The sequence below is a fragment of the Melanotaenia boesemani genome, chromosome 1 (genome assembly GCF_017639745.1).
Source record: "Melanotaenia boesemani isolate fMelBoe1 chromosome 1, fMelBoe1.pri, whole genome shotgun sequence".
In the NCBI taxonomy this organism is placed as follows: Eukaryota; Metazoa; Chordata; class Actinopteri; order Atheriniformes; family Melanotaeniidae; genus Melanotaenia; species Melanotaenia boesemani.
Window position 1 is genome coordinate 682653 of NC_055682.1, and position 14702 is coordinate 697354.

At 44.7% G+C, this 14702-nt stretch overlaps 1 protein-coding gene across 1 annotated transcript in view; it reads right to left on the reverse strand.

Moving 5' to 3' along the window:
• The window catches only part of LOC121641417 (transient receptor potential cation channel subfamily M member 1-like), a 132421-nt gene that overhangs the window by 25482 nt on the left and 92237 nt on the right, over window positions 1–14702 (reverse strand). The window contains exons 13-19 of the mRNA XM_041987529.1: window positions 6344–6394; window positions 2827–2967; window positions 2628–2657; window positions 2252–2544; window positions 1835–2063; window positions 1619–1747; window positions 1409–1546 (exon numbers count right to left, since the gene is read on the reverse strand). Coding sequence (XP_041843463.1) covers window positions 1409–1546; window positions 1619–1747; window positions 1835–2063; window positions 2252–2544; window positions 2628–2657; window positions 2827–2967; window positions 6344–6394 — 1011 coding nt within the window. The remainder of the gene's footprint in view (window positions 1–1408; window positions 1547–1618; window positions 1748–1834; window positions 2064–2251; window positions 2545–2627; window positions 2658–2826; window positions 2968–6343; window positions 6395–14702) is intronic.

Genomic DNA, 14702 nt, shown 5'->3' on the forward strand with positions numbered 1-14702 from the left:
TCCAGTCTGCATGACATCTAGGTCTTCATCAGGTCCAGGTCTGCATCACATCCAGTCTGTATCACGTCCAGTCTGCATAACGTCCAGTCTGCATCACGTCCAGTCTGCATGACATCTAGGTCTTCATCAGGTCCAGGTCTGCATCACGTCCAGTCTGTATCACGTCCAGTCTGCATAACGTCCAGTCTGCATGACATCTAGGTCTTCATCAGGTCCAGGTCTGCATCACGTCCAGTCTGTATCACGTCCAGTTCTCCATGATGTCTAGGTCTGCATCACGTCCAGGCCTGCATCATGTCCAGTCTACATCATGTCCAGGTTCTGCATCAAGTCCAGTCTGCATCACATCCAGGTTCTGCATCACAACCAGCTCTGCATGATGTCTAGGTCTGCATGATATCCAGGTCTGCATCACGTCCAGGCCTACATCACGTCCATTTTGCATCACGTCCAGGTCTGCATGATGTCTAGGTCTGCATCATGTCCAGTCTGCATCACATCCAGGTCTGCATAACGTCCAGTCTGCATCATGTCCATTCTGCATCATGTCCAGTCTGCATCGAGTCCAGTCTGCATCACATCCAGGTTCTGCATCACAACCTGCTCTGCATGATGTCTAGGTCTTCATCAGGTCCAGATCTGTATCACGTCCAAATCTGCATCAGGACCAGGTCTGCATGATGTCTAGGTCTGCATCACGTTTATTTTGTTGTATTCTATTCTCTATTCTGTTTTACACTCCTCAGAAGCACAAATCTGTCCGATTGCATGAACATTTCATCAGAAATAGAAGTCCGAAACTAGTTGATCTACACCAGATAAGTTCACATCCCTTCATAAGTGTTGGTGGGCGTGGCTTTCTATGCCTGCAAGACACGTCCCACCTACCTGCATCGAAAAGGGAGGGGCTGTGGGGTTTTTAAAATTTTCTCGTGACATAGATAACCTCTCTATGTCATGAAAAAAAATATAACCTGGTTGTTTACAGCTAAAAAAAAACATTTTTGGTGCAGTACCCATTCAAACCTTTTAAATTACCCATTGGGGATAAATGAAGTCTTGAATTGAATTAATTTTATATCATTTTAGCCTCATAATCTCACAGCTGAGCCTGTCCTGGAAACATCATGTCTGCATGCTGACTGGGAATAAAAGCTCCAGTTGCTACAGACTGGTATAAATTTTAAACCAAACCTTGGAGTTAAACTGAAATAATCCATCAAACACTGATTTACTCTGGAGTTGTAGCTAACTGAAGTCCATCTGGTGTCTGGAGGGGTGACGGGAAGTCTCAGGACCATCAGCTGATGTGGTTTCTGTTTATTTGTAAAAGCAGGAAACTTTGAACTGAGGAGCATCATGGCAACCTGCAATCACAGCTGGTGTTACAGAGCATATGTGGACTTACTGTGTTGAACCAGAACTTGGTGAAGGGGGCATTGTAGAACTCATAGATCTTCCTGCTGATGGGAATTCTTGAGTGCTTCTTCTGGTTTTCTTCTTCGTCTCCTTTCTTTGACGTGGTGTCAACACTTGAAACGGCTTCCTGAAACAGAGCGAGGGACTCAGACAGTTTTAATCTGACCAGGACATCAGAAACCCTTAAGCTGGTTCCTACCTTGCTGGATTTGTCCTCATCTTTTGTCTTTCCTTTATCACTTCCTTTGGATGAATGATGTGAAGCTTCATCTCCAAGTCGGAAATCAAGAAGGAGGATAGCCGGAGGGACAATGATCCCTAAAATCACCTGGAGACCAGACAGGTGGTTATTCTCAGGTCAAAGATTTACTGTGAGATTATCTAATGGGGTCAATGGTGCGACAGCAGCTAGTACCTTGAGGCTGTTGCTCTTGCCCATCCTCAGGCAGCCCATCCACATGTCAGTCAGCAACATCTGGCTGCAGGTGTGGGCGATGAAGTCTCTGTGTTTGGCTGCCACAGCCAGCTTCAGGCAGGTAGAGTTACTCCAGTTCTTCAGCTCGTAGGTGAGCAGCTTCATGGCCACCTGTTCGTCGTGTTTGTACGACTGATCCAGCAGCTCATAAGCCAGCTGACCGAACTCCCTGCACAGAAACAACAGCGCCCCCCTCAGGCTGTCACCACACCAGAGACCTGACAGGTGTTTGTGTTCAGACTGGACCTTGTTCTGACTCAGGTTTCATTAGAGATACCACGCAGATGAAACATGGATTAATATCTCCATCATGAGGTCTACTACATCATGTATCTGGACCTGGTTGTCGGGACTCACTTGGAATTGTTCTCCAGGTCCTGGTAGATGTCGTCCACCAGCTCGCTCTGGGACGACTCATGGGCCATGGCCTTGTAGAGTTTACAGGCCACCAGAGCCTTGGCCATGGCCTCCTCCCCCCGCTGCCAAAGGAACAGTGCCATCTTCTGGCGCTTCATCAGCACTGCCCACACCATCAGCTCATGGAAGGGATACTGGAACCTGCTAACCTCAGGGTCATCCACATCAATGTCTACCTCCTCCTCCTTCTTCTTGTTCTTCTTACCCTTCCCCTTGGGTCGGGGCTCGTCGTCCTGCAGGAACCAGACCAGAACTGGTGATTACCACCAACCCGTCCAGCAGACCAGTCCTAGATTCAGATTCAACACATACGTACCTCCATGCCTAGCAGCTTCAGAGCTTTAGGCTGTAAGACACAAGACAAGGACGTTATAAAGCTCATTCCTCTGGTGGTAAGGATGGAGTTCAATCTCTTTCTCAAACTGGTTTCCAGCTGGAATGCATCTCTTCTAAACCCTGGTGCTGTGGTCTGACCAGGGGGACCACCAGGTCTTCTCTACACCACCTGTACTTACTCTTTTCAGTCCATACAGGTTGTTGTACAGCGTCCTGAAGCTCTTCCTGGTGTAGTTGCAGCGGTAAGCCCCACCCATCAAGAACTCCAGCACCAGCCCAATGTCAATCAGTGTGATCTGGTAATCTGGAGGAAGATTCCCCTGAAACACACAACAGGAAGTGACCCTCAGGCACAAGACTTCCTGGTAAACCATTCACACAACATTTTCACACAAAACTTTTTCCTTTTACAGAACACAAGGAAAAACTGGACCAGAGACCAGAAATCATGAGATCTGGGAACCATTGTCTCACAATATTCGTCTGCTCAGTCCCACGGATTTACGCAGACTTAAGGCCAACTCGGCAACAGGCTTCTAAGATGGGAGAAATCTGGGAAATCTTTCAACAGATCACAACAGCAGAGCTGAGTTGTTCCGGTTCTGGACCTTAGAATCAGGGTCAACAGGAAGATAGAAAGCAAGGAGAAATTCAGTATCAGTCATTACCCTGTTGGTGGATTTTGATTTTTGTCCTCAGACTCATTGGGCTCTGTGCTGTTCAGCATCTGTTCTGTATCCATTCTAGGTCTGTTCTGGATCCGTTCTGGATCTGTTCTGGACGCGTTCTTTAGCCATTCTAGATCTGTTTTGGATCCATTCTGAACCCGTTCTGGATCCATTCTGGATCAGTTCTGGATCTGTTCTGGACCCATTCTTTACTCATTCTAGATCTGTTCTGGATTGGTTCTGGATCCATTCTGGACCCATACTGGATCTGTCTAGGATCCGTTCTGGATCCGTTCTGTATCAATTCTGGACCCATACTGGATCCTGTCACAGGTTGCGGTGGAGGTGAGCACCCAATTGCAGGCAGTCAGGGCAGGAGGCAGAATCGGTGCAAATGACAAGGTTTATTTTCCCGAAATTCAAGACAGGGAACCACACACGACAGGGAGTATACCACATATAACCACATAAGAGGATCTGACAAGGAGTGACTGAAAACCAAGGACATATATACAAAGAGGGAGTAATGGGGAACAGGTGAAGTGGATGAGTAATTAGACCAGGTGTTCTAACGAGGCGGAAACAGAAACCACAGAGCACACAAGGAAAAAACTAACAAAAACCAAAAACCCAAACAGATCCGTCCTGGATCTGTTGTGGATCCGTTCTGGATCTGTTCTGGACCCATTCTTTATCCGTTCTAGATCTGTTTTGGATCCGTTCTGAAACTGTTCTGGATCCGTTCTGGATCTGTTCTGGACCCATTATTTATCCGTTCTAGATCAGTTCTGAATCTGTTCTGGATCTGTTTTGGATCTGTTCTGGATCCATTCTCGATCGGTTCAATATCCGTTCTGGATCAGTTCTGGATCAGTTCTGGATCCATTCTGGATCCGTTCTAGACCCGTTCTAGATCTGTTCTGGATCCGTTCTGGACCCATTCTTTATCCGTTCTAGATCTGTTTTGGATCTGCTCTGGATGCGTTCTGGTACCATTCTGTATCCATTCTAGATCCGTTCAGGATCTGTTCTGGATCTGTTCTGGAATGGTTCTGGATCCGTTCTGTACCTGTTCTGGATCCATTCTGGATCTGTTCTGGACCCGTTCTTTATCCGTTTGTCATGATCCGTTTTATGGTGCTTGGATTTCCCAGCTGCCCTGAAAGCATCTTCCTTCCACTCTCATTGATGCGCTCCACCTGCGCTGGGGTCCTTATCTACCTGTGTGTGACAATCTTCCTGTGCCAGATCGTCTTGGTTCTTCCCTGCACGTATCCAGCCTTTGTTTTCCTGTCTGCCTGCCTGCCGTCGACCATGTATTTTTGGACCTGGATTCTTGTCTCTGCCTGCTCCCTGTCTGGTACTCTGCTGTGATTGTGTTTGGATCGCCTGGCTTTCTGACCTCTGGATTTGTTAACGGGATTGGATATTGGATGATGGAAACCCCCACCGCTGTCTACCATACATGGTACCCCTGCCCTCAGTCTGTGACTCCTCCACTAACATCTTCTCTGTTCAGCAGTTCTCTCCCACACTCCAGCGGTCTCCCTCTTGGCTTCCCTTACCCCCCCCCTCCGGAGTCCTCGTTCAGTCAAACGCTGGAATCACATCAGCTGGTACGTGAACCTTTACACCAGTTCAGTATTATCTCACTCTACCTGCTTCCTAACCCCTGTCTCGTGTGTCCACAGACAACTGACTAAAGAGAGACCGGATTGCACATTCATTTGATTCACTGTGTACAATAAAAGACCTTATACCTATCTGTGGGATTCTGGATTTTACTGAGTCTAATCACCTGAGTTATGACACCGTTCTAGATCTGTTCTGGATGGTTCTGTATCCATTCTGGACCCATACTGGATCCATTCTGGATCTGTTCTTGATCTGTTCTTTATCCATTCTAGATCTGTTCTGGATCGGTTCTGTATCTGTTCTGGATCTATTCAGGACCCGTTATTTATCCATTCTAGATCTGTTCTGGATCGGTTCTGTATTCATTCTGGACCCATACTGGATCCATTCTGGATCCGTTCTAGATCTGTTTTAGATCTGTTCTAGATCCATTCTGGAACTGTTCTGTATGCATTCTAGATCCATTCTGGATCTGTTCTGGACCCGTTCTTTATCATTCTAGATCTGTTCTGGATCCATTCTTGACCCGTTCTTTATACGCTCTGGATCCATTCTGGATCCGTTCTGGATCTGTTGTGGATCGGTTCTGGATTGGTTCTGTATCTATTCTGGACCCATACTGGATCCATTCTTGAACTGTTCTGAATATGTTCTGGTTCTGTTCTGGATTCGTTCTACATCCATTCTGGATCCTTTCTGGAGCCATTCTGGATCTGTTCTGGTTCCGTTTGGCATCTGTTCTGGATCTGTTCTGGACCCATTATTAATCTGTTCTAGATCTGTTCTAGATCTGTTATGGATCCGTTCTGGATCAGTTCTGGATCCGTTCTGGATCTCTTCTGGACCCATTGTTAATCTGTACTAGATCTGTTCTGGATCTGTTCTGGATTTGTTCTGGATTGGTTCTGTATCCATTCTGGATCTGTTCTGGATCCATTCTGGATTTGTTCTTGATGTGTTCTGGACCCGTTCTTTATCCATTCTAGATCTGTTCTGGATCCATTCTGGATCCGATCAGTATCTGTTCTGGATCCGTTCTTGACCTGTTCTGGTTCTGTTCTGGATCTGTTTGGCACCTGTTTTGGATATGTTCTGGTTGTTCTGGATTCATTCTGGATCCATTTTGGATCCGTTCTAGGTCCATTGTGGATCCAATCTTTATATGTTCTAGATCTGTTCTGGATCCTTTCTGGATCTGTTCTGGATCAGTTCTGGACTCATTCTAGATCCGTTCTGGATCAGTTTTTGATCTGTTCTGGATCCATTCTGGATCCGTTCTGAATCCGATATGCATCTGTTCTGGATCCATTCTGGATCTGCTCCTGTGTCTTCACAGCTTGGTGGACTGAAGAAAACCACACCGACCTGAGCTTGGGCTGAGTGCAGCACTCACCTTCTTGACATCTCGGACCAGGAAGTGCAGCGTGTTGGCAGGACCCAATTTCTGCAGAGACAGAGCAGAGAGGATGTGGTGTGAAGTGGCAACCTCCCGCAGTCAAATGTGAAGCCTATGCGAAAGTCAAAAATAAAAAAAATGTAGTTCCCCCTTCATCCACTAGGGGCTGGCTCCAAAACAGAGCAAATCCCCATAGACTTCACAGCAGAAATAAACATGTTTAAAGCCTGGTACAAAAATCTATTTCAGGATTAATAGGTCAAGTTTACCTTCATGAAAACTGTGAGGGGGTGAATTTTTCTCTAACTCATCCATTTGGATGTTATTTAATCTTAAAATTAGGCATAATTAGGGGCGTGTCCTTTTGATTGACAGGTATCCAATATCCGCGGAAATAAGGGAGAGTGCAGCACAACTGCAATTTTTAGACGGCTAACAGTGCCCCTTAGCTTTAGGCCACCTACACTACCGTTCAAAAGTTTGGGGTCACTTCCCTATTGAATCCCATGGCAAAAGTGACCCCAAACTTTTGAACGGTAGTGTACCTCCTTTAGCTGGTTAGCTACCGTTAGCGCCGGGTTAGCTCGGTAAGCTCTTACCTACAGGCAATCAGAATTTGATAGACGTCAATTATCCACCCCCACCTTCACAGCCCCCTTCTAAACTCCACCTCTTTGCCAATTTTTGTATTTTCCGGGAGTGACAGCAGGCGTGACACTGTCAAGATGGCGATGGTACGAACTGTCCAATGAGCTTCACTTCAGCTCTTCAGAAACCTACGGGTGACGTCATGGAGGCTCCTGAATCTTTCATATACAGTGTATGGGTGAGAAGCAGATCTAACAGACAGGAAGTAGATTGTTTTAAATGGAACTTTATTGAACATTTGTACAGACAAAACAAAGACACGTTCTTCTATCTGTCAGTTTAAACCAAGTTCACAGATTGAGCTTACAAATTTATAGATATGTAACACACAAGTATCTTTTATCTTTGTCTTAAAACAGAAAAGATAAATAAATAAATGAATTAAAAAAATGTGTCTATGAATATACATAGGGGTATCACGGGGGTAAGGTATCACTGAGCTTCACACCCTATCTCTAAGGGAGAGCCTGGCCACCCTGCGGAGAAAACTCATTTCAGTTGCTTGTATTTGCAATTTTGTTTGTTCGGTCACTACCCACAGCTCGTGACCATAGGTGAGGGTAGGAACGTAGATCGACAAAGTAAAAATTGCACCAGAAATTCCAGCAGCAACACAGGACTCTTTATCGGGTTTTTATATTGAAGTGAACTTTAAAATTAGATTTGAAATATTAAACAAAATATTTCTAAATGCTGTCACACAGCTGAGTTACTTATCATTTAAAGTAAAATACAATGAACATAATTTACTGGATTATAATGCTGCTTCCCCAGCACAGACAACAAAACCAATAAATCTTTATGTATGTATGTATGTATGTATGTATGTATGTATGTATGGATGGATTATTATTTTATTTATTTATTATTTAGCTGTTCTAAACATTTTTAGGTTGTCTTTTTATTAATTTTTTCTTTCCCACTACGTCCCTCTTTATGGCAGCATCCGTTACAACTATATGTACCAGGCTGATTATGCTAATTTGCGACTTCTGGGACAGCCAGGAGTGGGAACAGTGGCTGGAGAGAAGCATCAGTCCCTGAAGCTGTTTATTACCAGGAACTACATGGACCAGTCATACCATGTCCTGTGGGGGAAGATGGGGACAAAGTTGCCGTTCTGCTTCGACTACAAAGTGAAAATCAAATCTGATTTGATTTGACAAGTTGACTGGGACTGTATTTTGTGGTAGATTTGGTTGGATACTACTATTTTTTAAGACTCATAATCTTGTCAGTGTCACATCAGCAGAAGCCTTATCTACAGTTACTCAGGAGCTAAAGCTAACTAGCCGCTAGATGCCTCCCCTCTCTACAGATGACTATCACAAACTTCTACAGAGGATCAACATGCTGGAAACAAAGATTCAACAGCTTGACATGAATATGGAAGTGAATGGATTGTGAGGAAATGAATCAACCTTGCCTTTAATAAAAAAAAACAGCAGACAAGATTATGCTAATGCACAGCTAATTAGCACAAACTTAGCTGGAAAGAAAAAGGACAATGTGCAAGGTAATAACTCTTTCACTGATAGTCCTCCCTGGAATGCTCTTGGTGCAAAGCCTAAAAGTTAATCATCTCATAAGGAAATGGGAGGACGAGTAACAGGCAGAGCCCAGTTTGCGAAGATTAGCGACGTGACCGGCTGGCCTGCTCTGCCATCCAGACCAAGCACATCCTCAACCCCTCTCATTAGCAAGACACAGTCGTGGCCAGTTATCAGAAGGAAAACTAACAAATCCTCTTCACAACAACCAGACATGCATCTACAGAACAGGTTTGCGCCACTGCTGCCGGATCCTGGATCTACATCTGATGATCGGAATGAAATCTCCCTACACACCAAGGTTAGACCAAAACACAAGTCAGAAAGTAAAAGCAGATGGCCTCAGACTCTGATTGTTGGTGACTTCGGTGTGAAAGACGTGAGAAATGTGTGTGGAAAAATTACGCAAATTGTGGTGGGGCACCCAACTGTAGAAAAGCACATCCTGCATGTAGGATCGAATGCCGTTATGAAACAACAATCTGAGGAACTGAAGCAGGATTTTACTGAACTGCTGGATACGATCAGCTGTCTGAATGCCCAGATATTCATCATGTAATGCTAACGTGCTAAATATTATGGATGCTATTGTTCCTATTAAGGTGAAGGTTGTCTCCGGAACCAGATCTGGTCCAGATTGTGAACTGGTCTTTCATTTCAGGCGTCTTCCCAAAACTTCTATAAACAGCTGTAATCAAACCTCTGCTAAAAAGGACAATCTAGACACAAATGAGCAACTACAGGCTGATCTCAGATCTTCTGTTTCTCAGTAAGATCATAAAAAGCCGTTTTTCATCAACTAAACTATTTTTAACACAAAACAACTGTTACGATGTCTTCCAGTCAGGTTTTAGACAGCACCACAGCACTGAGATGCTCTGACCAGAGTCATTAATGACGTGTGTTTGAACACAGACGATGGAAAAATGTCAGTCTTAGTCTTACTGGACCTCAGTGCTGCATTTGGGCGTTGGGGTCTTGGCCGGGCCGGGCCTTTGCCCTTCTGCCCTTGGGTGGTCCTGGGGAGGCGGGGGCGCCTACAGCGGCCAGCTGAGGAGTTGGCTGCCTGGGAGAAGACGTCTCTCCCGGTTGTGTCCCTCCCCAAGCCCCTCTCCCCCCCCTCCACCCCACATCATACACACCACACATAGGGCTCTGTAGGGCGGGTGGAGTTGATGGGTTTGGCTGAGGGGTCCCCATTGCGGGATCCCCCAGTGGACCCCTGCGACTGCCTGCCCCACTAGATTTTAATCACAACCAATATACATTTAGGGCCTCAGGGAGATGGGCACATGGGCTGTGGATGGACGGACAGGAGCCACCGAGGTGGCCCTTCCTCCTTTCCCTCCCTTTGCGACCTCTCTCCCCCCGATTTTATTTGCACATTAGACACTACCACATTTAATAGTATTGCACTACACACATAACACACACACTCACACATACTGAGGGAGCCCTGAGGGGGTCCTGCTGCCTGGCAGCCATGGCTCCTTCCAGTTTTTAATTGCAGTATAAATAGCCCACACTCATGCACACACAACTCAGGCGGGGGGGCAGGGGGGGCGGAGGTCTTCCTACGCTCTCGTGTCCTGGGATGCGCTCGGGGCTGCGGGGGGTGGAGGTTTGGTGCCGGCCTGCAGTCCTGTGCAGGGTGCTGCTGGGCGGACCTCAGGGAGAATGCATGTGGTTGTGTGAGTGTGTGTATTGTTGCAAATATTTTTTAAACATTATTATTTATTTACTTATTTACATTTTATCCTTAGATTTTAGTAACTAATCATTTACATTTTATCCTTAGATTTTAGTAACATTCATTAGGCTCTGCTTTTAATTAATAGAGCTACATTATATAGTGGTGCTGAGGTGAAAACAGCTTAATTATTATTATTCCTTCACAGCTTACAGATAATGCATTCACAAACAGGACACAAACTCATACAGGGCTACTGAGTTCAATACTGAGAAAATAACAGGGACCTTGAAAATGTTCTGGATGTTCAGTAGGGAGTGGTTGTAAATATTGTTGTATCTCCTTACTTATCTATTCCTCACTCCAAGCAGAATCGAATTTCCAGTAACTCAGAGAAATTATTAAAGAGCAGCCTTTGTGTGAAACTGTGGGAAAAAAGGTAGAAGGGAGTTAGCACAGAAAGGCAGACAGATAACAGGGCAGAGCGAAGTATCTTTTTCCTTTCAGCTCTGACGCACCTCAGATGGAGGACCTGGAGGAATCAAGTTCCCGGAAGAAGGAGGGACCACCTTGCAAAATACACATTCACATGTGCATGTGCATTCACATGCACGCATATAGCCACAATGCATTGTATCAGTATAAATGAGGAGGATAACTTAGGTAGGCGGGTCTTTTGGCTGAACCGAAGGGTCCCGACACTTCATGTATTAGTGGACCAGAAGCTAAGCTAACAGGCCTCCCCTGTTTCTTACCTTACTGGCTTAACAAAGAATTGTCAATTCTACTCAATCTCTGGTGTTTTTCCTTCTTTTAAAAATGTGGATTTTTGAACACTCTTCCTTCTGATGATTTATTTACAGGTGGTGAACAAATCTTTTAAAACCAACAATTAAAAAACTTCAGTATGTGGAGAGGGTCGGGTCTGGGGCCCACCTTCCCCTAGCCTCTTTGGGGTGCCTAGCCTTGGTGTTGGGTTGGCGTGGCCAGCGGTGGTTTTGCCTGGGGCGATCAGGTTCCTGGCTCTGCTGGGGGGAATGGGTGGCCCTTGGGCCTGTGGGGTGCCCTCCGTGCGGCCTGTGCACGCTGGGCCTGCTCACCGTCACCCTGGGCTGCCTGGTGCCCCTGCCACGTCGGGTGGCTCTGGTCTGGGGGCCCCTCTGCTCTGGTCTGAGTGGCCGCTGCTCTGTCTGCTTTGGCCGTCCTGGGCTTGGTGCTCTGTGGACCTGCTGGGCCTGTGGGGCCTCAGGCTTCCCCTGTCCTCCGCTGATGCTTCGGGGTGCGGTGTGATCACGGCACCCTTGCAAGCACACATTTTTTCCTTGTTGCATGGCCACACACGCACGCTGACACATGCATGCTCACAAACATGCTCGTCTCTCCATCTGCTTCTGACTAGATGTTGCTGATGTTTGTGTGTTGGTACGTTTCTCTGCAGGTACATTTGATGACTACTGTACTTTTTCATATCATCATTATCCTATTTTCTTTATGTATCATGTAGTACTGTGGTAGTTTATATTGTTTTTTGTGGTGTGTTTTAGGCAGCATAGACAACTGTTTTTTACACATTTAAATCCTGTCCTTTTCTCCCCTTTTCCCCCTCTTCCTTTATCTCCCTGTCAGGTTCGGCACTGACATATAAAGACTAAAGAAAATAAGATTACTATAAAAATAATAAAAATATCAAGGGCAGTCATGTATATAAAATATAATATATATATATCTCCCTTGGTAGAGCAAATCTGCTACCAAAGCAAAATGTGGCACACAGATCACCGTTCTGTATGTTAGGATGCTGGACAGGACAGAGTAAAAAAAATAAAGAACAACATTAGTTACCATAGCTACACAGATGACACACAGGTATATCTTACAATGTCACCAGGAGACCGAGGCCCCGTACAGGCTCTTGGTAAATGCATTGAGGAGATTAATGACTGGATGTATCTAAACTTTCTTCAGTTGAACAAAAACAATACTGAGGTGATGGTTTTTGAAGCCAAAGAGAAATGATTAAAGGCCAGCAGAGAGCTTCAGTCTATACACTTAAAAACCACCAACCAGGCCAGAAATCTGGATCTAGTGATGGACTCAGACCTAAAAACCACCAACCAGACCAGAAATCTGGGTGTAGTGATGGACTCAGACCTAAAAACCACCAACCAGGCCAGAAATCTGGGTGTAGTGATGGACTCAGACCTAAACTTTGACAAACACATGAAGGGAACCACAAAGTCAGCCTATCAGCTTAAGAACATATCAAGGGTAAAAGATCTGATGTCTCAGCAGGACCTGGAAAAACTAGTCCAGCTTCCATCTTTAGTCGGCTTGATTATTGTAACAGTGTTTTTACAGGTTCTACCTAAAACATCTGTCAGACACCTGCAGCTGATCCAGAACTCTGCTGCTCCAGTCCTCACTAAGACCAAGAAAGTGGACCACATCAGTCCAGCTCTGAGGTCTTTACACTGGCTGCCGGTCCGTCAGAGGATAGACTTTAAAGTTCTGCTGCTGGTCTAGAAAGCTCTGAATGGTTTAGGACCAACATACACCAGAGACCTCTTGACCCAGTATGAACCTACCAGAACCCTCAGGTCATCTGGATCCAGTTTCTTATCAGTTCCAGAGTCAGAACCAGACATGGAGAAGCTGCATTCAGCTTCTATGCTCCACATGTCTGGAACAAACTCCCAGAAAGCCTCAGATCAGCTGAAACACTCAGTTTATTTAAATCCAGGTTAAAGACCCACCTGTTCTCTGCTGCATGGACTAGTTTTTATTTAGAAGTCAAAATCTACATCTGGTTCTTTTAAGCTGGAATCATGTTTTAATATTGTCTTTCCCCACACTGGAACTTTATTTCTTGCATTTTATCTCCTTTATTTTAGCATCTTCCTTCTGTTTTTATTTGATTAATTGCATTTTTGTTTTTTAATGCATCTGTTTTGCTTTCTGCACCTGCTGGAATGTTTTTCTGTTTTATGGAAAGCTCTTTGAATTGTCTCGTACATGAAATCTGCTGTACAAATAAATTAGCCTTGCCTTATTCCAACACGAAAAAAGTGAATTGTCAACATTGTAATTTCTGAATTTATTGTTACAGTATTTATCAATAATACAGTGAAAATGAGAGGAAATGTGAATATTTGCTTTTCAAGGAGATTTCAGTGTGCGCTCCTAAAAATTTAAGTTGCTCCTCATAATAAAAGTTATTCTGTAAAAAATGGTGGATAGAAGCAGCAGGTGGAGCCTGGTGTCTGAGCAGAGCTGACTTATTGATTAGTGATAGACAGGTTTCCTGTATCGGAGTGTCTTAGTCTGGTGGAGAAGGAGCTCCACTGGCTGACCAGTGTGGTGGAGAGGTGGTCGGGTTCTCCATGATGGAAACCAGGTTGTTCAGCACCTCCTCTCCACCAGTTCCAGCCTTCTTTCTAAGGTTGTTCAGGCTGCTGGTGCTGCTGCTCCGATGCTGCTTCCCAGCACACAGCAGCAAAGAGAAGCTCCCTGGAGAAGACAGGCTGGTAAAACATCTCCAACACTGAAGGTGAGGCAGTTTATTTGTACAACACATTTCATGTACAGGACAATTCAAAGTGCTTTACATAAACAAAAACATTACAGATATTTAGAATAGTAAAATGCATCAACACAAAGCAAGAATCACAATAAAATAAAAAAATACATTAAAATGATTAAAAGCAAGATGAGATAAAAAGTTATTGTAAAGATTTCATGTAGAGACATGAGAAAAATGTTTTTAACCTGGATTTTAAACAGTTCTGGGATGTAAACCATCAGAAGGGTTTAAATCTATTCTGTGACGGGAAACCAGTATAAACTGGAAGCCAGTGTAAAGATGTTAAAACTGGTGTGATGTGTTCAGATCTCTTAGTCCTGGTTAAAACTCTAGCAGCAGCATCTGGATGAGCTGCAGATGTTTACTGGTCTTACTGGGAAGTCCTGTTAAAGACCAGTACAGTAATCCAGCCTACTGGAGATGGATCATGGAGGAGTTTCTCTTACCGGGAGACTAAACTTTTAATCCTGTTGATGGTAAAAAGCTTCTTAGTGAAGCTTTGATATGGCTGCTGAAAGTCAGGTCTGAGTCTATCAACACACAGGTTTCCTGTGTCGCTTCCGTCCAAAATTCAGCTTCTCTTCCCGAGAAAATGTCAAGTTCAGATGTTTTAACTCACCAGTGTGGATTACATTCACCTGTAATGTCCTTTGCAGCATATTACCGCTCATTTTAGCAGCTAACGCTAAGATCGCGGCACTCATATTAGCAGCTAACGCTAACGGTCACTATCACGTTCAACAGGAAGTGATGTCACCACGCACGTAGTTTATAACAAAACGATATGCTTATTTAAAGTCACATTTAATCTAGAACAGGTTTACACGTCATCCTTTTATCAAACAGTAAACAGTCTGATGCTGTTTATTTGGTTTCCATGACGACATG